At 41.9% G+C, this 27873-nt stretch overlaps 1 protein-coding gene and 1 long non-coding RNA gene across 3 annotated transcripts; one reads left to right on the top strand and one right to left on the bottom strand.

Annotated features, from left to right (window-relative positions):
* Positions 1 to 1627: 1627 nt before the first annotated feature.
* LOC115173806 (uncharacterized) lies at positions 1628 to 6451 on the bottom strand. Its single transcript, XR_003871667.1, has 3 exons — positions 6164 to 6451; positions 1974 to 2248; positions 1628 to 1818 (listed from the first exon to the last, which is right to left on the bottom strand). It is a non-coding gene; the product is annotated as an uncharacterized LOC115173806 (long non-coding RNA).
* LOC115173805 (transmembrane protein 106B) lies at positions 5238 to 26053 on the top strand. 2 transcript variants are annotated; one of them, XM_029732229.1, is made up of 8 exons: positions 5238 to 5366; positions 10291 to 10473; positions 17537 to 17600; positions 17755 to 17914; positions 18240 to 18380; positions 20144 to 20193; positions 23793 to 23846; positions 23983 to 26053. In XM_029732229.1, the coding sequence occupies exons 2-8, from the start codon at positions 10299 to 10301 to the stop codon at positions 24122 to 24124; spliced, it is 786 nt and encodes a 261-aa protein (XP_029588089.1). In that variant the 5' UTR covers positions 5238 to 5366; positions 10291 to 10298; the 3' UTR covers positions 24125 to 26053. The 2 variants fall into 2 exon arrangements, with proteins under 2 accessions (XP_029588089.1, XP_029588090.1); XM_029732230.1 differs by lacking the exon at positions 5238 to 5366 and adding an exon at positions 10086 to 10155.
* Positions 26054 to 27873: the final 1820 nt, after the last annotated feature.

Genomic DNA, 27873 nt, shown 5'->3' on the forward strand with positions numbered 1-27873 from the left:
AGGTAAGAACATTTTTCTTATAGGAAATGTGATTTTGGTGAAGGCTAAACTGTTTGGGTGTCTAAATAGCTAGCCCTGTGATGCCGGGCTATGTACTTAGATTATTGCAAAATGTGCTTCATCCGAAAAGCTATTTTAAAATCGGACATATCGAGTGCATAGAGGAGTTCTGTATCTATAATTCTTAAAATAATTGTTATGCTTTTTGTGAACGTTTATCGTGAGTAATTTAGTAAAATCACCGGAAGTGTTCGGTGGGAATGCTAGTTCTGAACGTCACATGCTAATGTAAAAAGCTGGTTTTTGATATAAATATGAACTTGATTGAACAGACATGCATGTATTGTATAACATAATGTCCTAGGTGTGTCATCTGATGAAGATCATAAAAGGTTAGTGCTGCATTTAGCTATGGTTTGGGTTTATGTGACATGATATGCTAGCTTGAAAAATGGGTGTCTGATTATTTCTGGCTGGGTACTCTGCTGACATAATCTAATGTTTTGCTTTCGCTGTAAAGCCTTTTTGAAATCGGACAGTGTGGTTAGATAAAGGAGAGTCTTGTCTTTAAATAGCTGTAAAATAGTCATATGTTTGAAAAATTGAAGTTTTCGGATTTTAGAGGAGTTTGTATTTCGCGCCCCGCCCATCATTGGATATTGGAGCAGACGTTCCGCTAGCGGAACGTGTAGATGTACACAAAGAAAACCAAAGTTATATTGGTCTGTTCCACCAGGAAAAGGCCAACACCGCATGGGGATACAATTAAGTATGGAAGGAGTACAAATTGAGGAAGTGGCAGAAACAAAACAACTGGGAGTGCAGCTAGAGAACTGCTTGTCATGGTCGTCTCAAATAGCTAATCTATGTAAAAAAAAAAAATTAACTGCATGCACGATCAGAAGGATAGGTACATTTTTACCAGTAAAGATTCTTAAGCAAATAATACAAGCATTAATTGAGAGTCAGATGAACTACTGTTCTGTGGTCTGGGGAAATGCATAAGCAAGTGAAATTAGGAGGCTACAGAGCAAAGCAGCAAGGATTGTTTTAAGGTGGAGATATGGTTCTTCTGTTGTAGTCATGCGCAATGCTCTTGGTTGGTCATCAATCAACAAGAGAATTGAAAAAAAACATGGTTATTTTATTTCATAATATACATAATTTTAAAATGGCCAAACTCTATTCACAACGGTATTCAGTTGGTAAGAGACAGACATTCAGTAAATGCTAGGAATATATTGTCCAGACAGAAAAGACAAATAGGCAAAATAACATTTCGATTTAGAGCAATAAATAATTTAACTGAGCAAACCAGAAACCTTTCAATATATATACATTTAAACAATACTTTAAAACCATAGGAATGTTGTGGTGGACTATGATAGGTGAAGAATCAATCTATATTTTTAGACTGTTAGAGTATTTATCTGGTCAATATGTTAGTGTATTATGTCTGTTTGTAACAGCGTGTTATATGTGAAAATGTGATCGTATTAAAAATTGTATTTTAATGTTTAAGGACTCTTGGAAGATTATTCCAAATGAGAACTAAAAGAGATCCTAATAAAATCTAAATCAAATCAGATGAGCAGAATGGTACCGCCCTGAGCCCCCATTGGTTACAGTGGCCTATGATAGAAATGGTAGATCAATTAAGAATTAAAAGTGACTCCAACACACAAATGCTGCGTACACATTTTAAGAATGTAGTAAAACTAACTGCTTTCTTGGCAACCATGTGTTTTTTCGGTGCGGCCCGTTGTCCAGCCGTTTGTCCACTGATCTCCACGGATGATTGTCGGCATTTTGTATGCTCTGCAAAAAACACATTCGCGTTTTTAGTGCACAATAAAAAAAAATATATATTTTTTTATTTAACCTTTATTTATCGATTTTATTACACAGTATGACTACACATTGATAGGCTATATACATTTTGGTTTTAAGAAAATGCACTGAAACCAAAATACCTTTAGTTTTGGTGATCGTCTCAGCACCGGCTCATTCTCAAGTCCTCTCGTGGTTACGGTCCTAACCCTGGAACGGGTAGCACCATAGAAAGAAGCTGGCTTCATGAAAACAATGTGCATTTCATCTCTTCTCTTCGGGCGCAATGTCATTTTTTGCAGGTGGGGGGGATGTTCACAACTACAGTAGCCGGGTTATAAAGAGTCTGTTGTCCTTATAATCGGGCTACAAGTGTTTGAAAACCTGTTTTCAAAATGCCACCAGCTGTCTGTCACTACTGTAAATAAAAACACAGCATATTGTTTACATTCTTTATTGTAACCACAATGTCACAAATAATCTGTATGTACCTTTCCAATTACTTTTAGAGTTTGGGATTTACAAATGTGTGCTTTTCATGTAATTTTTAGTTAAATCCAGTTTGGATTTGAGTAAAACTTTTGAGTGATGCCTTTAGTGAGGTTTAATGCTCTAATATTTAATAAGATCTGCCCTCCAAATTCATATCAAAGGGGCATTTTTCGCGCCATTATTAGTTACATTGTTTTAGTTTGAACGTGCAGACTGGCACTAAGAACAGCGGGAACATTTCCCTAGTCAGCGCCGTTATTAGTGCAATGCCCCTTAAAGTGTTGCTCTGTGCTACCCAGTGGGGTGGGGTGGGGGTCCCCTGCCCTCGTGGCTTGAACCTCGCGCGCCCACCACTGTTTCATTGGATACAGCTGGTGAACTGCAAGGCAATCCCATTGTGCGCCACTCGGGAGCCATGACCAATATGACCAATAAATATTGTCCTGCTAATAACAGGGTTAATAATATATCTGTGAGAATATCCAAGGGGCTTTTATATAATTCTAAATTAATAATAATCGCTTTGTTTAAAAAATAATATTTTGGGGATGATTTCATTTTCAAATAATGTAAAATTATCGATTTAAAAGGTCATTCTTAAACATGGGGTGAGACATTGTTTCTAATTCGTAAATAAAGCCAGTGTCATTTAGAATGATTTATTTCTGTTTTTAGAGGGAAAGAAAGCAAAAACCTACAGTCATCTCATGGGTCTCCCAGTCGAGGCCGGCACAGGTATTGATCCAGCATCTGTAGCAACACAGTGTCTTAGACCATTGTGCCACTCAGGCGCTGTACAACATGACTGGTCGGGAGTGGGCTACAGTACTACAGTAAGAGCCAAATAATCCTAACAAAATAAAATAATTAAAACCTTAGTGTAACAACAGTATTAGTAAGTAATACTGAAGTCGTGCACAATTATCAGTTTCTATTTAGGTTTATGTCGCCCATTCATTATCAGGTTGAGACACAGTAGGACCCAAAAGCATAATTAGTGCTCTAACTCCCCCTTGTGTTGGTCTGGAGCAATGAAGTAGTGACGCAGGGTACCGTATTAAACCGCAAATTACCTCTAAATCCCGCAGCATAATCGCAAAACTTTTAGCGGAGCAGGTGGAAAAGTTACTCATGTAATCTTTAAACTGGAATAAAGACCAAGGATTTACATTGACCAAGGACTCACTGTAGGCGTTGACCGAGGTGGTGATAATAATAATAATAATAATAATAATGATTTATGAATTTGTTTATTTTTGTGATTACAACTTTTCTGACCACTCCTCAGCTGACAGTTACATCGAAAAAGCAGTACATCAAGACGAAGCAGCTGCTTTACAAGTGGGATGCACTGTTGAGCGCTACATTCCGAGGGGTTCGTGCTGATTGTACGGAGATTGTGACAGACGGTTAAATGGCGTCCCTTGAGAAGGCGAGAACAAGATGTCAGGAGAAGTGCAGTATTATCATAAGGAGACGTATACTTGGAATGCAGAGGAGGAATGGAGGGAAAAAGAGAGGCAGGGGAGGTATAAGAGAGAGGGAGGAGGAGGGTGAGCTTGAGTTGGTTAAAAATGGCAGAAAAAAGGGAGATGGTTTGTTAAAGAAAAACGGTAGAAAGTGTAAGCAGAGTGATCTGAAGACAGAAGGAGAAATGGAAGTGAATGAGGGCTTAGTATCGGAGGTCGTAGGTTTGTTGAAGTTCTCAGAGCCCGAGGCTTGCACCGAAGGTCAGGATAAAGATGAATCTGTGACAGTAGGAGTGAAGTTTTTGAAAAAAGTGGACCCTTGCCTTTTGGCTGATTCATTTGTGGTTTCAGGGTGGGTGAAAACAGAGTTGGGTGCTGTGGAATCAGTGAGGGTAACCAGAAGTGTTTCTGCTGGTAAGAGGGAGCAGGCGCTCCATGTTAAACGAATGGGGGCAAGCAATGTGAATTGTTTTGATCTCAAGAAAAGACCGCCATTGAAGGAGTAATTACTGGGGTAGCTGTAAAGTTGACCAACTGAAGGGGAAGATTCCCGGTGTTTGTGATGTCGTTTGGAGCGACGCAGACAGGGTGGTGTGAGTGGTGAAACAGTTGAGTCATTGTCTGTTCTTTTGAGTTTTGATGTTGAGTCTTTGCCTGACAAAGTGATATTAGGATATATAAGTTATCCAGTACGAGCTTTTGTGCCAATTACATTACGTTGCTACAGGTGTCAAGCTTATGGGCATGTGGCAGCGGTGTGTAGGAAGGACATTCCTAGGTGTGAGAAGTGTGCAGAAGGGCATGAGACATAAGGAATGTGTAGAATTTGGGAAAGTAGTGATATATGTTAATTGTAGGGGTGCCCATGGGGCTGGGGATCAGAAATGTCCGGAGCGAGAGAGACAGGTTGAGGTTTCCAGGGTTAGAGTAGTGCAGAAGTTGTCATATGCTGAGGCAGTGAAGAAAGTAGAGGAAGATGGGTCAAGGGGGAGGGATCCTGAGAGGAGTGGTGTGAGTTGTAGATCTGTACCAGTACAGAGGGATAGGCCAACAAGTGATATGCGTTTCAGTAAGATTGGATTTTTAGCCTTTATTGCAATGGTTATCAACTGTACTGCAGGGATGGAACATAAGTCGCAGAAAATTTAGGTTGTGGTGGCAGCTGCAGAGAGGTATATGGGTGTGCAAGACTTGAGATCAGAGGAGTTGCAGTGTGTGTTAAGTGGTGGTGTCACATCCTTTCAGGTTGTTGGCCTGAAGTAGGATTAAGTAGATGTAAATATTGGAGTAGGGTAGTTTTATTTATAATTATTTTATTTTTATTTAAAAAAAATGTCAGAGTTGTGGTAGATTGTATTTTATTTATTTTTTCAAACAGAGTATGAGGGAGTTGTACTCCAGTCTAGTAGGTGGCGGTAATGCAACATTTGTTGGATGCACACCGCCGTTAAACATCTAAGAAAAAGACAGTTGCGTCATCATCTGAAATGCACTGAGAGTGTCAGTTTGTTTGATAGATAAACAAGAACTGCATAACCTTAAACGATTGCAAGGAAAAACATAACTCGTATTCTGGTAAGATGGACAATACTAATTTACCGTTATGAATAGCATGCAGTTAAATATATGTCGTGTCATTTAATTCCAGTGCAAATCAAACTGCTGCGCTGTTGTTAATATCGTTAGCTAACCTGCTAACGTTATCCTGTTGCTGCCATTTTCGCTATCTAGCTAACGTTAGCCAGCTTATTTTATGATAGTTTATTTACAAACCAGCTAGCTAGTTTACAAACCAGTCGACAGTCAAATGACTCTTGCTAACCGAATGAGGACACGCAATTGAGCTTAATTGGCTAACGTTATTTAGCAATCACACGAATCTAGACTGCTGATGTCCTGAAAGAGCTGCAGAATCTGGATCCCTACAAATCAGCTGGGCTAGACAATTTCGACCCTCTTCCTAAAATTATCCGCCGCCATTGTCGCGACCCCTATTAACGTAAACTCACTCACTTTTGTACATCGCCTTGGTCCGTAAAAATGACCTTATTTTAGCGCCCAAAAACATAATACTTCCAGATCAACTGTAATGTCAATACCATTGTAAAGCACCATTTCTCCCCTTTCCAACAGAATTAATGCCGATACCTCCACGCTGCCCGTTTCTGCATGATTCAAGTAGGCAATAAGATCCGTCGGGTCTTTTTAAAAATGGCGGGTGGGGAAGCGAATCTAATGCGTGGTAGTGAGGAGAGATGTGTGTGGCAAAACGGCTTTTTTTTTTTCACTCGATCTGTCCAACTTACCACCTTATCGCCTCTAAAATGTAAATAAAACACTATAAAGAGTTTATATAATGTGTCATTACATACCTAGTTGAAGGTTTTTAGGTCGGTGCTAAAGTGATCTTCAGAAGTAAACAGCTGCTTTGAGAGTCATGATGCTTGCAGTGATGACTCAAAAAATGACTAGGTATCCCTTACCCCGTCACTGTCCATTTTTTTGTTTTAAACGATGAGAGAAGTGCTACACCTGGTGGAGAGAGATTGGAAGACAGAAATAGTTGCTTTATGCGTGCTGTACATCGATGTAACGGAGGGTCAGTTTTTTTCATCTTTTCTCCAATACTATAGAGCCATTACCATGTCGATCAACACTTGAATAGAAACGTAGTTCACACCCCAGATCTTGAAGTCAACAGTCGCTACAGTCCCATTAGTATTCCTTGCAGCCTCGTTTGAATGTTGCGGTTGCGCACATTTGTACGGAATGGGGTGAATTTACTTTACTAGTCTGTTCAACTTATCTTTCGTATCGTCTGAGATTCCTAAAGATTGGAAAGCGGCCGCGGTTATCCCCCTCTTCAAAGGGGGAGACACTCTAGACTCAGTGTTACAGACCTATATCTATCCTGCCCTGCCTTTCTAAAGTCTTCGAAACCCAAGTGAACAAACAGATCATCGACCATCTCGAATCCCACCGTACCTTATCTGCTATGCAATCCGGTTTCAGAGCTGGTCAAGTCAAATCAATTTTTATTTGTCACATACACATGGCTAGCAGATGTTAATGCGAGTGTAGCGAAATGCTTGTGCTTCTAGTTTCGACCATGCAGTAATATCTAACAAGTAATCTAACCTAACAATTTCACAACTACCTTATACACACAAGTGTAAGGGAATGAATAAGAATATGTACATAAAAATATATGAATGACTGATGGCCGAACGGCATAGACAAGATGCAGTAGATGGTATAGAGTACAGTATATACATATGTGATGAGTAATGTAGGGTATGTAAACATTATATAAAGTGGCTAGTGATACATTTATTACATCAATTTTTTTCCTTTATTAAAGTGGCTAGAGATTTGAGTCTGTATGTTGGCAGCAGCCACTTAATGTTAGTGATGGCTGTTTAACAGTCTGATGGCCTTGAGATAGAAGCTGTTTTTCAGTCTCTCGGTCCCAGCTTTGATGCACCTGTACTGACCTCGCCTTCTGGATGATAGCGGGGTGAACAGGCAGTGGCTCGGGTGGTTGTTGTCCTTGATTTATCTTTTTGGCCTTCCTGTGACATCGGGTGCTGTAGGTGTCCTGAAGGGCAGGAAGTTTGCCCCCGGTGATGTGTTGTGCAGACCTCAATACCCTCTAGAGAGCCTTACGGTTGTGGGCGGAGCAGTTGCTGTACCAGGCGGTGATACAGGATGCTCTCGATTGTGCATCTGTAAAAGTTTGTGTTTTTGGTGACAAGCCAAATTTCTTCAGCCTCCTGAGGGTGAAGAGGCGCCGCTGCGCCTTCTTCACCACGCTGTCTGTGTGGGTGGACCATTTCAGTTTTTTCGTGATGTGTACGCAGAGGAACTTAACTTTCCACCTTCTCCACTATTATCCCGTCGATGTGGATAGGGGTCTGCTCCCTCTGCTGTTTCCTGAAGTCCACGATCATCTCCTTTGTTTTGTTGACATTGAGTGAGGTTATTTTCCTGACACCACACTCCGAGGGCCCTCACCTCCTCCCTGTAGGCCGTCTCGTCGTTGTTGGTATTCAAGCTTATCACTGTAGTATCGTCTGCAAACTTGATGATTGAGTTGGAGGCGTGCATGGCCACGCAGTCAAGGGTGAACAGGGAGTACAGGAGAGGGCTGAGAACGCACCCTTGTGGGGCCCCAGTGTTGAGGATCAGCGGGGTGGAGATGTTGTTACCTACCCTCACCACCTGGGGGCGGCCCGTCAGGAAGTCCAGGACCCAGTTGCACAGGGCGGGGTCAAGACCCAGGGTCTCTAGCTTAATGACGAGTTTGGAGGGTACTATGGTGTTAAATGCTGAGCTGTAGTCGATGAACAGCATTCTTACATAGGTATTCCTCTTGTCCAGATGGGTTAGGGCAGTGTGATTGCGACTGCGTCGTCTGTGGACCTATTGGGGCGGTAAGCAAATTGGAGTGGGTGTAAGGTAGAGTGGAGGTGATATGGTCCTTGACTAGTCTCTCAAAGCACTTCATGATGATGGAAGTGAGTGCTACGGGGCGATAGTCATTTAGCTCAGTTACCTTTGTTTTCTTGGGAACAGGAACAATGGTGGCCCTCTTGAAGCATGTGGGAACAGCAGACTGGGATAAGGATTGATTGAATATGTCCGTAAACACACCAGCCAGCTGGTCTGTGCATGCTCTGAGGACGCGGCCGGGGATGCCGTCTGGGCCTGCAGCCTTGTGAGGGTTAACACGTTTAAATGTTTTACTCACGTTGGCTGCAGTGAAGGACAGCCTGCAGGTTTTGGGAGCAGGCCGTGGCACTGTATTGTCCTCAAAGCGAGCAAAGAAGTTGTTTTCTCCAGCGCTGCTCTAACAAGCAACCAGTAAGAAAATGTAGGGGATGATGGCCCTCACTTATTAAACGAAAAATGTATTAACATTTGTGGGACTTACAGTGCATTGTGAAAGTGTTCATCCCTCTTGGTGTTTTTCCTATTTTGTTGCATTACATCCTGTAATTTAAATGGATTTTTATTTGGATTTCATGTAATGGACATACACAAAATAGTACAAATTAGTGAAGTGAAATGAAAAAAAGTACTTGTTTAAAACAGAAAAGTGGTGCGTGCATATGTATTCACCCCCTTTGCTATGAAGCCCCTAAATAAGATCTGGTGCAACCAATTACCTTCAGAAGTCACATAATTAGTTAAATTAAGTCCAACTGCGTGCAATCTGTCACATGATCTCAGTGTATATATACACCTTTTCTGAAAGGCCCCAGAGTCTGCAACACCACTAAGCAAGGGACACCACCAAGCAAGCAACACCATAAAGACCAAGGAGCTCTCCAAACAGGTCAGGGACAAAGTTGTGAAGAAGTACAGATCAGGGTTGGGTTATAAAAAAATCTCCAAAACTTTGAACATCCCACGGAGCACCATTTTAAATCCATTATTTAAAAAAATGGTAAGAATATGGCACCACAGAAAACCTGCCAAGAGAGGGCCGCCCACCAAAACTCGCGGACCAGGCAAGGAGGGCATTAATCAGAGGCGCAACAAAGAGATGTTTGGTGTTTGCCAAAAGGCAAGTGGGAGACTCCCCAAAAATATGGAAGAAGGTGCTCTGGTCAGATGAGACTAAAATTGAGCTTTTTGGCCATCAAGGAAAACGCTGTGTCTGGCGCAAACCCAACACCTCTCATCACCCCGAGAACACCATCACCATGTTTTTCATCGGCAGGGACTTGGAAACTGGTCAGAATTGAAGGAATGATGGATGGCGCTAAATACAGGGAAATGCTTGAGAGAAACCTGGTCTGTCTTCCAGAGATTTTAGACTGGGACGGAGGTTCACCTTCCAGCAGGACAATGACCCTAAGCATACTGCTAAAGCAATACTCAAGTGGTTTAAGGGGAAACATTTACATGTCTTGGAATGGCCTAGTCAAAGCCCAGACCTCAATCCAATTGAGAATCTGTGGTATGACTTAAATATTGCTGTACACCAGCGGAACCCATCCAACTTGAAGGAGCTGGAGCAGTTTTGCCTTGAATGGGCAAAAATCCCAGTGGCTAGATGTGCCAAGCTTGTAGAGACACCCCAAGAGACTTGCTGCTGTAATTGCTGCAAAAGGTAGCTCTACAAAGTATCGACTTTGGGGGGGTGAATAGTTATGCACGCTCAAGTTGTTTTTTTGTCTTATTTCTTGTTAGTTTCACAAAAAATATTTAGTATCCTTAAAGTGGTAGGCATGTTATGTAAATCAAATGATACAAACCCCCACAAAAATCTATTTTAATTCCAGGTTGTAAGGCAACAAAATAGGAAAAATGCCAGGGGGTGAATACTTTTGCAAGCTGCTGTAGTTCTCCCATCAAGGTACTCTTGAAGAAAACAGAAGGATAAATGTCATTATTTAAAAGGCCTTGATTGTCTTAGCATTCCAATATAAATATATATTTTTTAAAACTTGTCAAACGCCAACAAGTAACCTTTGACCCCCTCCTCCTCCAGGTGTGACCATGGGGACGGCCTTCTCCCTCCTGTCCAAGCAGGCATGCTACGATGACCCCCTGACCACCACACAGGACAATGATGGGAAGAGAGAGGACGTGTCCCAGTTCCCCTACGTAGAGTTCACAGGCCGGGACAGCGTCACATGTCCCAGCTGCCAGGGCACTGGGAGGATACCTAGAGGTAAACAGGAGGAGTAGAGTACTACAAGCCTGGTCTCAGATAACTTAGTTAAGCTGCTATACCATCAGCTCAGGATCATAGTCAGACGGCAGTTGAAGTGCTGATGTGTATGGAAAACCACGTGGGTGCTCTCTTGTGGATAATGAATAGTGTGACTCCAACTCACTCTGTGGGCTTGAGGGAATGAGACCAATGACTGAATTTGGCATATGAAGGACACATGCTATGCCCGTAGACTATAATCAAAGCTGTGTTTGTAGTTTATGATTTTATCCCCAGAGCCTGGTGAATTTCCCCTTTGAGGAATAATAATGTACTATAATGATTAGTGATGTGAATCTCTCCTTTCAAGCCTGATTCGATACCAATCTATCCATTTTATTGATTATTTTACAATTTAATGAAACAAATCTTATGGAGAAAAAAATATTTCTAAGAGTTTTTCCGCAAGGCGGCGGCATAGGTGTCAATAGCGTTGGAGAAGAAGTTCTGAGGGCCAGCACCAATCCACAACTAGGAACACCACGTTTGAACACGCACTAATGCACGCACAGATTCTGACACATGAACACAAACATGCATGCACAGGCAGTCAAATAATAACCCCTGTTTTTCATGGGAAAAACACTGCAGCTGTGCAGTCACTCCTTCATGGCTCTGACAAATAACCTGACTATTTTCCTTGATTTTTCCCTAGGCCACACAGTAGTCTTAGTTTTGGCACACAAAACCGAAAAGTATTTGAATTCTGGAACTAGATGTTCATACACTTGTTTGATGACGTTACATCATGTCATCACACCCACCAGTGGTGAGAGCCTGCTCTAGTTGTTTTTCCCATCCTCTGTGCCCAAGTTGGTTTTAGGTGGTGCTACTTCACAGCTCTGTTTGCTTCCCTGAAGCACATGTATTTGGAACCAGGATAGCACTGTGAGAGCTTTTGCTGAGAAAGTGACTTACCACTATTGTTTGAGCCTCCTAACATAATTATAAAGTTTTTAAATATATATTTGCCTTTTTCATCCTATTTTTCAAATATCTGTGGAATTATCGTCAAATCGGTAAAATACCATATTGGCCAATGAAATCGGTGAAATTATTTATCGGTCAGGCTCTAGCTATGACACAGCCAGTTAATATAGAACAGTTTTGGATTTCACCCGTCTCAAAAGTGAATGGTTTTGACCGTTTGACCGTAGGCCTACAGTGCAACTCGCCAAATTGATTGTTGTTCACCCTGTTCATGTAAAAATGACCAAATGCACTGATAGTTTAAATCAAAACTACAGTACCAGTCAAAAGTTTGGACACACCTACAAATGTTACTTTATTTTGACTATTTTCTACATTGTAGAATAATAGTGAAGACATCAGAACTATAAAATGACACATATGGAATCATGCAGTTGAGTAACCAAAAAAGTAGTGATGCTCCGAAATGACATATTTTGGCTGATACCAATAGCCAATATTTTCCTTGCCAAAAACCCTGATACCGATAACCGGTATTTAATATTTTAGCCTCCTTTTAAGCATTCTAGTACAGTTAAATAGACCGCTGCGACCGTGTGTGTGTGTGTGTGTGTGTTAAGGCACTGCATCTCAGTGCAAGAGGCATCACTACAGTCCCTGGTTCGAATCCAGGCTGTATCGCATCCGGCCGTGTTTGGGAGTCCCATAGGGCGGCGCACAATTGGCCCAGCGTCGTCCAGGTTTGGCCGGGGTAGGCCGTCATTGTAAATAAGAATTTGTTCTTAACTGACTTGCCTAGTTAAATAAAGGTTACACACACACACACACACACACACACAAACACCGCACTGACCAAGAAGTTATTTTGTTGGCATTTACGTATGTTCCCATTACCAGTAAAACATAATCAAAACGTATTTCTTTCACTTACTTGCTGTTCTGTTTCATTGTTCATTTTTTTCAGTCGTTTCATTCTCAACCAGGATTTCTATGGAACTCCTTTTGGGTCTTTGCGTGCCAAAAAATATACTATTTAACACTATTTTATGTGTCAAATAACACTATTTGACGTGTCAATTAAGCTTGTTGACCAATCAGGACCTGAATATGACTGCACCTCACTAATTTAACACCTCACTAATTTAACGTAGTTATTACACATTGATTACGCTATCACTCGTATTTCATGTCACAACGATTCATCGATACTTATGCTATGATGCTGGTAAAGTTGTCTCGTGCACCTACAGTGCTGGTCATAAAAAAAATAAGCTATCTAGCTCATGGATGCAAACAATGTTCTTCCCCAAAAACATAGCAAAACGACAATCTGTTTCAGTAGCTATAGTTAGCTAGCTAACTATATAGCTAGGTGTCATCTAAAATAACCCTAATTCATAAGACACTTCATATTTGATTAATGGTGGTCAGACCCATCTATGTGATGCTAGCCACAATGAGGATTAGCCACAACAGCGGACTTTGCGGGTAGCCTTCAAAATATAGGTATGACTTAATTCTACTATTTGTATTAATTTGCATCACTGTCAATTACATACTTTTATTTGAAGGCAAACCACAAATTCCACTAGTGTGCCTAATCCTTATTATGGCTAGCTTCACAACACGTAACTCGGTCCTGTCGAGCCTCACTAGCCAGATGAAGCTAGCTGGCTGCTTATAACATTTTCATGAACTGAAGTTCAACAAGTGGCTGCCTAGCTAATATTCCTAAATCATTGCTAAGAATAATGAAAATGACTGCAGTTTCTACTGGTTATTGTTTTCAGGCTGGTTGTATTGGTGCTTGCTAGGTACCAAGCTAAAGTTAGCTAGCCCAGAAGTTGTGGTTGACCAAATTATTACATTTACATTTAAGTCATTTAGCAGACGCTCTTATCCAGAGCGACTTACAAATTGGTGCATTCACCTTATGATATCCAGTGGAACAACCACTTTACAATAGTGCATCTAAATCTTTTAGGGGGGGGTGTTAGAAGGATTACTTTATCCTATCCTAGGTATTCCTTAGAGGTGGGGTTTCAGGTGTCTCCGGAAGGTGGTGATTGACTCCGCTGTCCTGGCGTCGTGAGGGAGCTTGTTCCACCATAGGGGTGCCAGAGCAGCGAACAGTTTTGACTGGGCTGAGCGGGAACTGTGCTTCCTCAGAGGTAGGGGGGCCAGCAGGCCAGAGGTGGATGAACGCAGTGCCCTCGTTTGGGTGTAGGGACTGATCAGAGCCTGAAGGTACGGAGGTGCCGTTCCCCTCACGGCTCCGTAGGCAAGCACCATGGTCTTGTAGCGGATGCGAGCTTCAACTGGAAGCCAGTGTAGAGAGTGGAGGAGCGGGGTGACGTGAGAGAACTTGAAGGTTGAACACCAGACGGGCTGCGGCGTTCTGGATGAGTTGTAGGGGTTTAATGGCACAGGCAGGGAGCCCAGCCAACAGCGCGTTGCAGTAATCCAGACGGGAGATGACATGTGCCTGGATTGGGACCTGCGCCGCTTCCTGTGTGAGGCAGTGTCATGAGGGTCACCTCACGAGGGTCACCGCCTTGATGTTAGTGGAGAACGACAAGGTGTTGTCCAGGGTCACGCCAAGGTTCTTAGCACTCTGGGAGGAGGACACAATGGAGTTGTCAACCGTGATGGCGAGATCATGGAACGGACAGTCCTTCCCCAGGAGGAAAAGCAGCTCCGTCTTGCCGAGGTTCAGCTTGAGGTGGTGATCCGTCATCCACACTGATATGTCTGCCAGACATGCAGAGATGCGATTCGCCACCTGGTTATCAGAAGGGGGAAAGGAGAAGATTAATTGTGTGTCGTCTGCATAGCAATGATATGAGATTACTTTATTACCAAAGCGGTATTGAAAACACATCGTTCGTGGCCGGTGTTTACTTGTTTGCAGACTTTTTTGTTCAGATTTGACAGTGCTACTGTATCTTTTTTGACCAGCAAAGACCCAATCGGCATTCAATAACGTAAACTCACCCCATTCCGTACAAATGTGCGCAACCGCGACATTCAAACGAGGCTGCAAGGAATACTAATGGGACTGTAGCGACTGTGTTGACTTCAAAATCTGGGGTGTGAACTACGTTTCTATTCAAGTGTTGATCGACATGGTAATGGCTCTATAGTATTGGAGAAAAGTTGAAAAAACTGACCCTCCGTTACATCGTGACGTATCATGCCGTAACATACAGCACGCGTAAAGCAACTATTTCTGTATTACAATCTCTCTCCACCAGGTGTAGCACTTCTCTCATTGTTTAAAAACAAGAAATGAACAGTGACAGGGGTAAGGGAGGGATACCTAGTCATTTTTTGCGTCATCACTGCATGCGATCATGACTCTCAAAGCCGCTGTTTACTTCTGAAGATCACTTTAGCACCGCCCTAAAAACCTGACTGAAATTCGACACAAACCTTGAAATAGGTATGTAATGACACATTATATAAACTCTTTATAGTGTTTTATTTACATTTTAGAGGCGATAAGGTGGTAAGTTGGACAGATCGAGTGGAAAATAAGTTTTCACACACGACATCTGTCCTTCTCACTATCACGCATTAGTTTTGCTTCCCACCCGCCATTTTTAAAAAGACCCGACGAGCTCATTGCCTTGTTGAATTATGCAGAAACAGGCAGCGTGGAGCTCATGTCATTGATTTTGTTGGAAAGGGGAGAAATTGTGCTTTACAATGGTATTGACATTACAGTTGATCTAGGAAGTATTACGTTTTTGTAGCGCTAAAATAAGGTCAATTGTACGGACCAAGGCGATGTACAAAAGTGAGTGAGTTTACGTTAGTATGTATGTCGTGAAGCCAATAGCAGTGACGCTATTACTGTGTAACTCCGATAGGGCAACATTTGAAAAATAGCGCACTTGGTTGTGTGTACCGGTGCTCGACCAGTCGGCGAAAGGCAACATCACCCACGACAGAGAACGGTTGATTATCAAGGGAAATTGATTCCATTATCTTGGCTTTAATGGATTTTGCCTTTTGAGTTGTCTCGCTGAAACTTTCTTACTCTTTCATATGACTGCTCGACCAATATATCGTGCATCCCTAAAAAAAAACATGTAAAAAAAATGGTTTCTTCAAAGTAGCCACCCATTGCCTTGATGACAGCTTTACACCTTCTTGGAATTCTCTCAACCAGCTTCATGAGGAATGCTTTTCTGACAGTCTTGAAGGAGTTCCCACATATGCTGAGCACTTGTTGGCTGCTTTTCCATCATTCTGCGGTCCAACTCATCCCAAACCAGCTCAGTTGGGTTGAGCTCAGGTGATTGTGGAGGCCAGTCATCTGATGCAGCACTCCATCACTCTCCTTGGTCAAATAGCCCTTACACAGCCTGGAGGTGTGTTTTGGGTCATTGTCCTGTTGAAAAACAAATGATAGTCCCACTAAGTGCAAACCAGGCGTATTGCTGTGGTAGCCATGCTGGTTAAGTGTGCCTTGAATTCTAAATAAATCACTGACAGTGTCACCAGCAAAGCACCCCCACATGATCACACCTCCTCCTTCATGCTTCACGGTGGGAACCACACTTGCACAGATCATCCGTTTACCTACTCTGCATCTCACAAAGACACGGGGTTGGTACCAAAAATCTCAAATTTGGACTCATCAGACCAAAGGACACATTTCCACCGGTCTAATGTCCATTGCTCATGTTTCTTGGCCCAAGCAAGTCTCTTATTCTTATTGGTGTCCTTTAGTAGTGGTTTCTTTGCAGCAATTCGACACGGTCTCATCGGAACAGTTGATAATGAGATGTGTCCATTACTTGAACTCTGAAGCATTTATTTGGGCTTCAATTTCTGAGGCTGGTAAATCTAATTAACTTATCCTCTGCAGCAGAGGTAACTCTGGGTCTTCCTTTCCTGTGGCGGTCCACATGAGAGCCAGTTTCATCATAGCGCTTGATGGTTTTTGCAACTGTACTTTCAAAGTTCTTGAAATTTTCCGTATTGACTGACCTTCATGTCTTAAAGTAATGATGGACTGTCATTTCTCTTTTCTTATTTGAGCTGTTTTTGACAAAATATAGACTTAGTCCTATTTGGTAAAATACCATCTGCTGAATACCACCCCTACCTTGTTACAACGCATTAAGAAGGAAATAAATTCCACAAATATATTTTTAAGGCACACCTGTTAATTTAAATGCATTCCAGGTGACTACCACATGCAGTTGGTTGAGAGAATGCCAAGAGTGTGCAAAGCTGTCATCAAGGCAAAGTGTGGCTACTTTGAAGAATCTGAACTATAAATATATTTTGATTTGTTGAACACTTTTTTTGGTTGCTACATGATTCCATATGTGTTATTTCATAGTTTTGATGTCTTCACTATTATTCTACAATGTAGAAAATAGTAAAAATAAAGAACAACCCTTGAATGAGTAGGGTTGTCAACTTTTGACTGGTACAGTATATCTTATGGTGAACCTGGCAATTGAAAAGCCCTAATTAGCATTAAAATGTTCAATCAGCAAGATGTGAGTTGTGTCCACTCCAGTAGCCTTCACTCTGCCAGTAAAACACCATACAGCGCATTTGTTAACAATTACCCAAATTACATTTGTCACCTAACTAATACAGCTTATGATTTGACATTGCGAAAGCCATTTTACAATTGTTTAAGTGCTGAAGGTGCCACGCAGATATACAAAAATTAGATCAGGGATAGGCTCTCGTTGCCTTGAGTTGCGGCGCTCTGTGTGCACAGTTGTTATCTGACTTGGAGATCAATGATAGGCTGCTGAAGGAGAGGAAGCATCATTTCAGTCACAAGATTTAGAGCTATTTTTGGATGGGGGGCATACAATTACGAATACATTTTAAAAATCATTAGTGAACCGGCGGTCTGCAATTTAAAAAAAAAAAATTATATTCTGACCGATTCATGCCATATTTGGATCGGTTTGGGCTCCCGCGAATCGATGCACTCCTATCTTAAACAGTTGAACCAGGGACTGATGCCTGTTGGTGAATCGTTACATTCCTAGTATTGCTGTAATGTTGTAGTTATGTCAGATGATTAGTTTAAATATTTCCTTGCATTACACAGGCCAAGAGAACCAGCTGGTGGCATTGATTCCATACAGTGACCAGAGACTCAGGCCCAGGAGAACGTAAGTGGAATGTTGTTGTTGGGTTGGTAGCTATAGGCTAAACGTCACAATAATGTTTTCCCATGTGACTGCAACTTTGCAAGTAACTATTCCTTTCTTGCAATATTCTTTGTATCCTGCTACTTCTGACCCTGCCTTTGGCTCTCTTTCACAGGAAGCTGTATGTGACGGCCTCAGTGGCTGTGTGTCTGCTGCTGTCCAGCCTGGCTGTTTTCTTCCTATTCCCTCGTACCATAGACGTCTCTTACGGGGGCGTGAAGTCTGTCTTCGTCACCTACGATGAGGATAAGAGGATTGTCTATCTCAACGTGACAGTAAGCCTCTCTCCTCTGTTCTAACCACACCATGATGATTTGGATCAAGTAGGACAGTCACAGGAGGAGACTGCTTTTCCTTATCAATTCCTTCAAATATTCTTTACTCCAAAGGTTGCCCATGTTCGGGCAGATGTGTTGGGTCACAAATATAGTGGGATTCTAGGTATCCTGCCATCCCTGGCGATTGAGCCCTTGAGCAAGGCACCTAACTCCTAAACTGCACCAGGGTTGCTGCACTGGCTAACTCTGGTTTCCTGTGTGTTTGTGTGAAAAGATGAATTTCTGTGATCATAAAATTAAAAAATATTCTTCTTCATTCCAGAACACACTGAACATCACCAATAACAACTACTACAGTGTAGAGGTGTCTAACATCACAGCCCAGGTCCAGTTCTTCAACACGGTGATTGGGAAGTCCCGCATCAATAACAGCACTGCTATCAGTCCTCTGGGCATGGAGCAGGTACACAACTCTGTAATAACATGGTAACAACTCTGCAATAACCAGGGGGGAGTACAGCGTCCAGGCAAAATATATAGCGGGGGTGCATGAGCCTATCACAATAATTGTAACAAAATGTCAAGACAACTGTAAGCTATTACACCACTTTTTATCATTACTGCATGTCAGCGGCATGAAAACAGGTGCCGCAAAATGTGATGTGGTTTGACGAGAACACTGACATTTTGCCAAGGCAGAGATCCGTGGCCATCACCGAGACGCGCAGGCAGCAGTGGACGCATACATTTTGGCCTAAATGTCATTACACTAACAGATGACTCTTTCCATTCACCACTGTTTGGAGGCTGGTAATATGTTGCCAGTGGATGAACGTGGGCGGGTAGCTAGTATAGGAGCACTTTGAAGGGATTTTGACAATCGGATGAAAACAGGACTGGTTGTGTTTATGCTACAGTAATAGGTAATACATTTTACAAGTTAAATGACATCTTTACGACGAGGTGTAACAGTGTAGGTTCCGTCCCTCTCTCCGCCCCAACCCGGGCTCGAACCAGGGACCCTTGCACACATCAACAACTGACACCCACCGAAGCAACGTTACCCATCGCGCCACAAAAGCCACGGCCCTTGCAACGCAAGGGGAAACCCTACTTCAAGTCTCAGAGAGTGACGTCACCGATTTGAAACGCTATTAGCGCGCACCACCGCTAACTAACTAGCCATTTCACATCGGTTACAGAGGCACACGGAGATCCTATTCAATTAATAAGGATTCTATATGTAATTCTATTATTAGGCCCTGAAAATTCTACTTTCACCACTGGTAATAACACTAACTGCACTGTAATAGTGTGGTTATTACACAACGGTGACTGGTAATAACACGCTAACTGCACTGTAATAGTGTGGTTATTACACAACGATGACTGGTAATAGCACGCTAACTGCACTGTAGTGTGGTTATTACACAACGAAGACTGGTAATAACACTAACTGCACTGTAATAGTGTAGTTATTACACAACGATGACTGGTAATAGCACGCTAACTGCACTGTAGTGTGGTTATTACACAACGATGACTGGTAATAACACTAACTGCACTGTAATAGTGTGGTTATTACACAACGATGACTGGTAATAACACTAACTGCACTGTAATAGTGTTATTACACAACGGTGACTGGTAATAGCACGCTAACTGCACTGTAATAGTGTGGTTATTACACAACGATGACTGGTAATAACACACTAACTGCACTGTAGTGTGGTTATTACCCAATGATGACTGGTAATAGCACGCTAACTGCACTAGTGTGGTTATTACACAACGATGACTGGTAATAACACGCTAACTGCACTGTAGTGTGGTTATTACACAACGATGACTGGTAATAGCACGCTAACTGCACTGTAGTGTGGTTTATACACAACGATGACTGGTAATAACACGCTAACTGCACTGTAATAGTGTGGTTATTACACAACGATGACTGGTAATAACACGCTAACTGCACTGTAGTGTGGTTTATACACAACGATCATTATTGGACGTGCAGCAGAAACTCCAGTTTCACTAAATTCAAGATTCAACAACCCCTAGCTGTTTTTTTGTTTTTTTTGTACTAGATTCAGACACCTTTTCCTTGTCCTGCATCCCTCGTCACAGTGAGGATTTCGGGTCAATTTCCTATTTTGGTTCTTAGAGCACTCTTTCCCCATGTCACCTTTTTGATCACAACCCTGTGTGTTGTGTTGTTCCCAGGTTGACTACATGGTTCCCACCATTATAGCAGATGAGATGAGCTACATGTAGTAAGTACAGCGCAACCCAGTACAGCACGTTACAGCACTAGCATAATGATAACACTGGGAGCCTAATGGTCGATGTTGTTTAAAATAAATCCTATGGGAGTACAGATTGCAGTGTGGAGTCCTTTCAGTTCTTGCTTAACCTCGTCCCCAGGCTCATTTGTTACCGCATATAGAGCCTGGAAACCACATGACACTAAAGTGGGACTTGAAAGGGGCACATGCTAAAGGCTGGGGAGGGACAGAGAGCCTGTCATAGCTGGATTAGTTGGGACTTTGAAAAATATGCAATAAATTGCAATGTTGGATCACACCGAACCATATTGTTTTTTGGAAGCCCAATTGATTCTGATCTTCAGCATATAATGTTTATGTGAAGACGTATTTTTAGATCAAGGGTATTCAACCAGGGGTCCGCGGAGATACTGCAGAGGGTCCATGAAACATTTTTTTATATTATTTTTGTATGCATGTATCGCTAGCAACCGATTTTTATTTATTATTACGTACCTACAATAGAAAAGAGGATAATATATTCTGATGTCAACTTTATTACGTAAACTTCATATATTGAGCCAGTTACACTCAATGGAATATCTGACATACAGTTGAAGTCGGAAGTTTACATTCACTTAGGTTGGAGTCATTAACTTGTTTTTCAACCACTCCACAAATTTCTTGTTAACAAACTATAGTTTTGGCAAGTGGGTTAGGACATCAACTTTGTGCATGACACAAGTAATTTTTCCAACAATTGTTTACAGATTATTTCACTTCTAATTCACTGTATTACAATTCCAGTTGGTCAAAAGTTAACATACACTAAGTTGACTGTGCCTTTAAACAGCTTGGACATTTCCAGAAAATTATGTCATGGCATTAGAAGCTTCTGATAAGCAAAAAAAAAAATGTTTCACCTTTATTTAACCAGGTAGGCTAGTTGAGAACAAGTTTTCATTTACAACTGCGACCTGGCCAAGATAAAGCAAAGCAGTGCGACACAAACAACAACAGAGTTACACATGGAATAAACAAATTTGCAGTCAATAATACAATAGAAAAGGTCTATATACAGCGTGTGAAAATAAGGGCGGTAAGTCAATAAATAGGCCATAGTGGCGAAATAATTACAATATAGCAATTAAACACTGGAGTGATAGATGTGCAGAAGATGAGTGTACAAGTAGAGATACTGGGGTGCAAAGGAGCAAAATAAATAACAGTATGGGGGATGAGGTAGTTGGATGGGCTATTTACAGATGGGCTATGTGCAGTGATCGGTGAGCTACTTTGACAGCTGGTGCTTATAGTTAGTGAGGGAGATATGAGTCTCGAGCTTCAGTGATTTTTGCATTTCGTTCCAGTCATTGGCAGCAGAGAACTGGAAAGAAAGGCGGCCAAAGGAGGAATTGGCTTTGGAGGTGAACAATAGGATATACCTGCTGGAGTTCGTGCTATGGGTGGGTGCTGCTATGGTGACCAGTGAGCTCAGATAAGGTGGGGTTTTACCTAGCAAAGACTTATAGATGACCTGAAGCCAGTGGTTTGATGACGAATATGAAGCTAGGGCCAGCCAACAAGAGCATACAGGTCGCAGTGGTGGGTAGTATATGGGGCTTTGGTGACAAAACGGATGGCACAGTGATGGACTGCATCCAATTTGCTGAGTAGAGTGTTGGAGGCTATTTTGTAAATGACATCGCCGAAGTCAAGGATCGGTAGGATAGTCAGTTTTACTAGGGTATGTTTGGCAGCATGAGTGAAGGCTGCTTTGTTGCGAAATAGGAAGCCTATTCTAGATTTAATTTGGACATCATTTGAGTCAATTGGAGGTGTACCTGTGGATGTATTTCAAGGCCTACCTTCAAACTCAGTGCCTCTTTGCTTGACATCATTGGAAAATCAAAAGATATCAGGCAAGACCTCAAAGAAATTGTAGACCTCCACAAGTTTGGTTCATCCTTGGGAGCATTTTCCAAACGCCTGAAGGTACCATGTTCATTTGTACAAACAATAGTACGCAAGTATAAACACCATGGAACCACGCAGGTGTCATACCGCTCAGGAAGGAGACGCGTTCTGTCTCCTAGAGATGAACGTACTTTGGTGCGAAAAGTGCAAATCAATCCCAGAACAACAGCAAAGGACCTCGTGAAGATGCTGGAGGAAACAAATACAAAATTATGTATATCCACAGTAAAACGAGTCCTATATCGACATAACCTGAAAGGCCGCTCAGCAAGGAAGAAGCCACTGCTCCAAAACCGCCATTAAAAAAAGCCAGACTACGGTTTGCAACTGCACATGGGGACAAATATATATATTTTTTAACTTTTTAATATCTTCTGGTCTGATGAAACAAACACAGAACTGTTTGGCCATAATGACCATCGTTATGTTTGGAGGAAAAGGGGGAGGCTTGCAAGCCGAAGAACACCATCCCAAGCGTGAAGCACAGGGGTGGCAGTATCTTGTTGTGGGGGTGCTTTGCACCCGGAGGGACTGGTGCACTTCACAAAATAGATGGCGTCATGAGCAGGAAAATTATGTGGATATATTGAAACATCTCAAGACATCAGTCAGGAAGTTAAAGCTTGGTCGCAAATGGGTCTTCCAAATGGACAATGACCCCAAGCATACTTCCAGAGTTGTGGCTTAAGGACAACAAAGTCAAGGTATTGGAGTGGCCATCACAAAGCCCTGACCTCAATCCTATAGAAAATGTGTGGGCAGAACTGAAAAAGTGCGTGCGAGCAAGGAGGCCTACGAACCTGACTCAGTTACAGCAGCTCTGTCAGGAGGAATGGGCCAAAATTCACCCAACTTATTGTGGAACGCTACCCAAAACGTTTGACTCAACTTAAACAGTTTAAAGGCAACGCCACCAATACTAATTGAGTGTATGTAAACTTCTGACCCACTGGGAATGTGATGAAAGAAATAAAAGCTGAAATAAATAATTCTCTCCTATTATTTCACATTCTTAAAATAAAGTGGTGATCCTAACTGACCTAATACAGGGATTTTTTTACTAGGAATAAATGTCAGGAATTGTGAAACTGAGTTTAAATGTATTTGGCTAAGGTGTATGTAAACTTCTGACTTCAACTGTAGGCTTTAAAAAAGCACCTGTGAAAAGTGCTGCCGGTAAGCTTTTTTGACTTGGACATACATTTTTGCAACACATGGCTAACCTTTGTTTTAAACAGCTGCTCTTAGTGAACAGAGTTTACACTTCCTCTTCCAATTATAATGTGGGCAAGTCAAAATACATTTTTGGGTTCACCAGTTTTCCTGGGAGGGGTCCCTGGGCAAGAAAAGGTTGAAGACCCCTGTCTTAAATTCATACTTTCCGATTTCTCGAACTTACTTCATTTCTTGTTTAGCCTTTCACTTGTGCTGCTCCTGCTATGAAATCCACAACGTAGAGGGGTGGTTCAACGGTTATGCTGATGGACTGAAAGATCAGCAAATAGGCTCCATTCAAGTCCCTTTCTGAAACTCTGTGAAACCAGACTGTTTGACAGAGAACAAGATTTGTTTTTTTTCTTATCACATGAAACAGCCAATCTGACTGAAGCGTCTGTTCTTCTATTTCCCAGTGATTACTGCACCCTACAGACCATAAAGGTGCACAACATTGTGGTTATGATGCAGTAAGTACTGTCTGCACATCTCTCTTTAAATATTCACACAGGACCACAGAAGCCTGGTTCCCATTCTCCCATGTAATACTTGTTAATGCACTTGTAATACTTGTCAATAATATATATTGAATAATCCTGTTTCCAGGGTGACGGTGACCACAGTGTACTTTGGCCACATGGAGCAGGTCACTCATGAGATGTACCAGTATGTAGACTGTGGAGGTAACACCACCACTGTGAGGGGGGTGCAGCCCAAGGTGTCTAATGCCCCAATACCCCCAGAGTAACTCCCATACTTGCCCCCCTGCCCTACCTGAGCCCGGTCCTGGTGAGGGTCCTTGGATGCTAGTCTTTCATCAGGGCTCTAGGAAACCTGCCAAATCTGGAGAGCTACTGTGTGTGTAGGCTTTTGTTCCAGCCCTTCTCTAACACAGCTGATCAGTTGGATATAGAATGTTAGACCAGGGATAAACGTGTCCACCCAGTAGCTCTCCAGGAGGAGGGTTAGCCACCCCAGCCGAAGATGGTACTGTTTCTCCTTCCTCTTCACCATCCATCTACTGATGAAGACCCCACTGTCATGCATTTCTGTGTTAGCTTACCATTTTGTTGGGAGTATATGCCAAATGTGCAGTTGAGGGGAAGAATTCAACCTGTCACTGTGACAATGTAACATTTCACGATGCCACTCCAGACTCCTCCAAACCACTTTTAACTGTAAATGTATATGAAGTAATAGCACTTTCCTGTCTATGGATGAGGATAACCTCTGAAAGAGTTCTCTCAGTAATCTGATCTCAAATAATTATGATAGTCAGAGAAGTTGAACCAACAGATCTGGGACCAGTCTTCTATTCTCAAAGTTAGACCTGTTGTAACACTATAGTGTGTATTATTATGACATGAATCTAGTCCATTTAAATCTGCTGATTAATCACAATCCCCTATATAGCACTACTAGGGCTCTGTCCAAAGGTAGTGCGCTATATAGGGCCCTCAAACTCAACTCTGGACCTCAAAGCCAGTTCCACTGTGTTTTGTTTCATTGTTCCCCTCTAGTCATGGACTGATTTAGACCTGGGACAACAGGTGGGGTGAAATTATCAGGTAGAACAGGAAACCAGCAGGCTCTGGACCTTGTCGGGTAAGAGTTGAATCCCCCTGATATAGGAAATAAGGTGCCATTTGAGATGAAGCCAGAATGTGGCGTTTCCAGGATTTTCCAGCTTGTAATGACCAGGTTCTCCTTTAGAGGGCAGTCTGTACAATCTGTGAATTTGGACCAGTTTACTGTGATCCGTTGTGTGTGATCCGTTGACGTGAATTGAAAGGCTTATATCCCTGAAATGTAGTAATTTTTAAGATATTAAGTTCCTTCCACCACTCTGTTCCCAATTGGTAAAATATTGATTGATTGATAGTGATTCCTTATCAGTAATTTACTCCTCTCAGTTTGTGCCTACGAGGGAGTTGTGTAATGTTTTGTGATCCCTACCTACTGCTGATTTGTATTTGACCAACTGAATTTTTACATTCCATCTGATCCATTTTCATGATATACATAGAGGATTTATTAATAACCTGCAAGGCACTGCGTTTTGATAATTTACTTCCCTGCCTATCAAACTCAGTTGAAGAGTTTGTAGAACTACCTAGATTTAATGAAAACCTGTTTTTAATACAACTTTTGTAATATGATTCCTACCTACATTTTAGAGAACCTTTTTGAAATATGAACTCAAATTAATATAAACTACCCTCTTTCATAGATATAAATATACCTTGATTTTCTTAATAAATAATCACTGTAGTTTGCCATTGATGTAATTAGCCGTTTCCTAGGTTATCGTAGAGCACAATTAATTTTGTTTTTGTTCCTAATCAAGCACCTTAATTGTGTATGGAAGACTGGTTCAGCTTTTGATTGAATGTTAGGATCGAGTGAAGACTTGAAATACTATTGGTACATCAAGAAGAAGAGTGGTTTGATGATCTGACGAAGTTGTTCTTTCTGAATGCCTACTTCTGTGGGGTAGATACATTATTCTGATTAACAACTATTTGACTAGATGTAAGTACAAGCTGTTTTTAAAGAGTATAAATGTTGTTTTTATTTATTTGCTTTTCATCATATATTAAATTGTTTGTCCTACCTAGGTATGTTGTCATGCTTTCAGGAAGAAATGTAATAGCATGAATAAAGTTGTCACCACATTTGTCTGTTATCTTGTATTTTCTTCAGTCTTTGTTCATACCTTTTTTTATAACAAACCACAGAGGAACTGGTAAGAAATGGAACACTCGCATGCTTTAGCACATGAATCAGTGTGACATCACAATGAGTTCATGAACCAGAATTGGAATCATACTGGTAATTCTGATTCGATGGATGTTTGCAAAACAGTTGTCTCCTGAGCAAAACTGAACTTGCACAATGTTGCCATGGGGACAGTGAATAGCCAGTGGGAACAGTTTTTACATCATAAACCCCATATTTGACAAACGCCTGTCTGCATAAATAGCCCCTTTTGGTGGCATTTGGCACATTATTTAATTTCCTTAGGTGGCTGACGGTCTGTTATCTATACACTTTCAGGCCCTTTTGGAAGGTGATCTTCCTTTTGCCTTACAGCAAAATAATGGTAAGTTGATATCACTGACATGTTGATGCAAGCTTGTATGCTTAGTGACTTGTCAGATGAGCCTTAATTAACATGGTTGTAGCCTCAAAGTTGTTTGACTTGACAATGGAGCAAGAGCACCAATAGATCCTGGAACAGGCTAGTAACCAAAGTTTGAGTCCCAGGACGGACAGGGAAATCTGGAGGAAGTTGCAGCCGAAGAGTTGCTGGCTTCAATTTCCTATGTTCTATACCCAGTACCATTGTGCCCTTGGGCAAAGCACTTACCACCAGCAAATATGAAAATAATGTCTCTGCAAATAGTATTGTATATTACACATATTGTATAACTTGTTTATTTTTGCATTTTGTGTATGCAGGACCAGCAGTGACATTACTTGTGAACAATGCTGCTCCTAACAGTGCATGGGGGGGTATACCAGGTGTACCACGCAGCCCATCCGCATCCTGGCACGGTCTTCCTGTGTTCCAGGGTCCCCCACCTCACCAGCTGGCCTTGACCTCTTCAGAGATACAAAGGGGCACTGTTCCAGTGGTGTAAAGTACTTATAAGTATTTTGACTTAAGTACTACTTACGTAGTTTTTTTGGGTATCCGTGCTGTACTATTTATATTTTTGACAACTTTTACTTTTACTCCACTACATTCCTAAAGAAAATAATTTTTCCTGACACCCAAAAGTACTCGTTACATTTTGAATGCTTAGCAGGACAGGAAAATTGTTGAATTCACACACTTATCAAGAGAACATCCCTGGTCATCCCCTGCCTCTGATCTGGCAGACTCATTAAACACAAATGCTTCAGCGGTTCCAAGATACCCAGACTTCTCCGAGGACGCTTTGAGTAACATTATCCTTTCACAATATGCCACTCTCATGAACATGTTCCCACATCCGCAGCTTCCTCCCTTACCCGTACCCTCCTCCCTCCCTCTGCAACCTCACCTCGGCCCAGTCTATGGAGAGACTCCAGACCTACTCACACCATCTACCCACAGCGACTGAGTCACCCATGGCAAACCCAGTGATGCCAGCTACACCAATACAGCTGGCCGTTTTGAGGACCAGTATCCTGCCTCCCGAGAAGTCCAGCAGCCAGGTGATGCCGACTACAGCCAGGGTCACATTATATGGCCTGGACCGCGACCCGCTGGCTGACAGGGAGGACTTCACGCTAGAGCGCTACCTTGACATGTTCACTGACTGAAACACAGTGACTGTGACTATGGAAAAATAACCAATAAACATTTGGAATAAAGACAATGCTCTGCTGTTGTTTATTCTAATGTAATGTGCATTTGTTTACACTATAATCAGTCGTCGGAAATAGAATGCCTTCATTATTGATTAGCAAGTGTGAATACCGTCACACTATTAGCTAGTTAATGAACTA

The sequence above is a fragment of the Salmo trutta genome, chromosome 34 (assembly GCF_901001165.1).
Source record: "Salmo trutta chromosome 34, fSalTru1.1, whole genome shotgun sequence".
NCBI classification, from domain to species: Eukaryota; Metazoa; Chordata; class Actinopteri; order Salmoniformes; family Salmonidae; genus Salmo; species Salmo trutta.

What these genes read in the sequence shown, in the direction of transcription:
- LOC115173805 (XM_029732229.1), top strand. Translation starts at nt 10,299, where the DNA reads ATGGGGACGGCCTTCTCCCTCCTGTCCAAGCAGGCATGCTACGATGAC. An exon ending in CACTGGGAGGATACCTAGAG is followed by an intron (nt 10,474 to 17,536) that starts GTAAACAGGAGG and finishes TGCATTACACAG; the next exon opens with GCCAAGAGAACCAGCTGGTG. An exon ending in AACATTGTGGTTATGATGCA is followed by an intron (nt 23,847 to 23,982) that starts GTAAGTACTGTC and finishes TCCTGTTTCCAG; the next exon opens with GGTGACGGTGACCACAGTGT.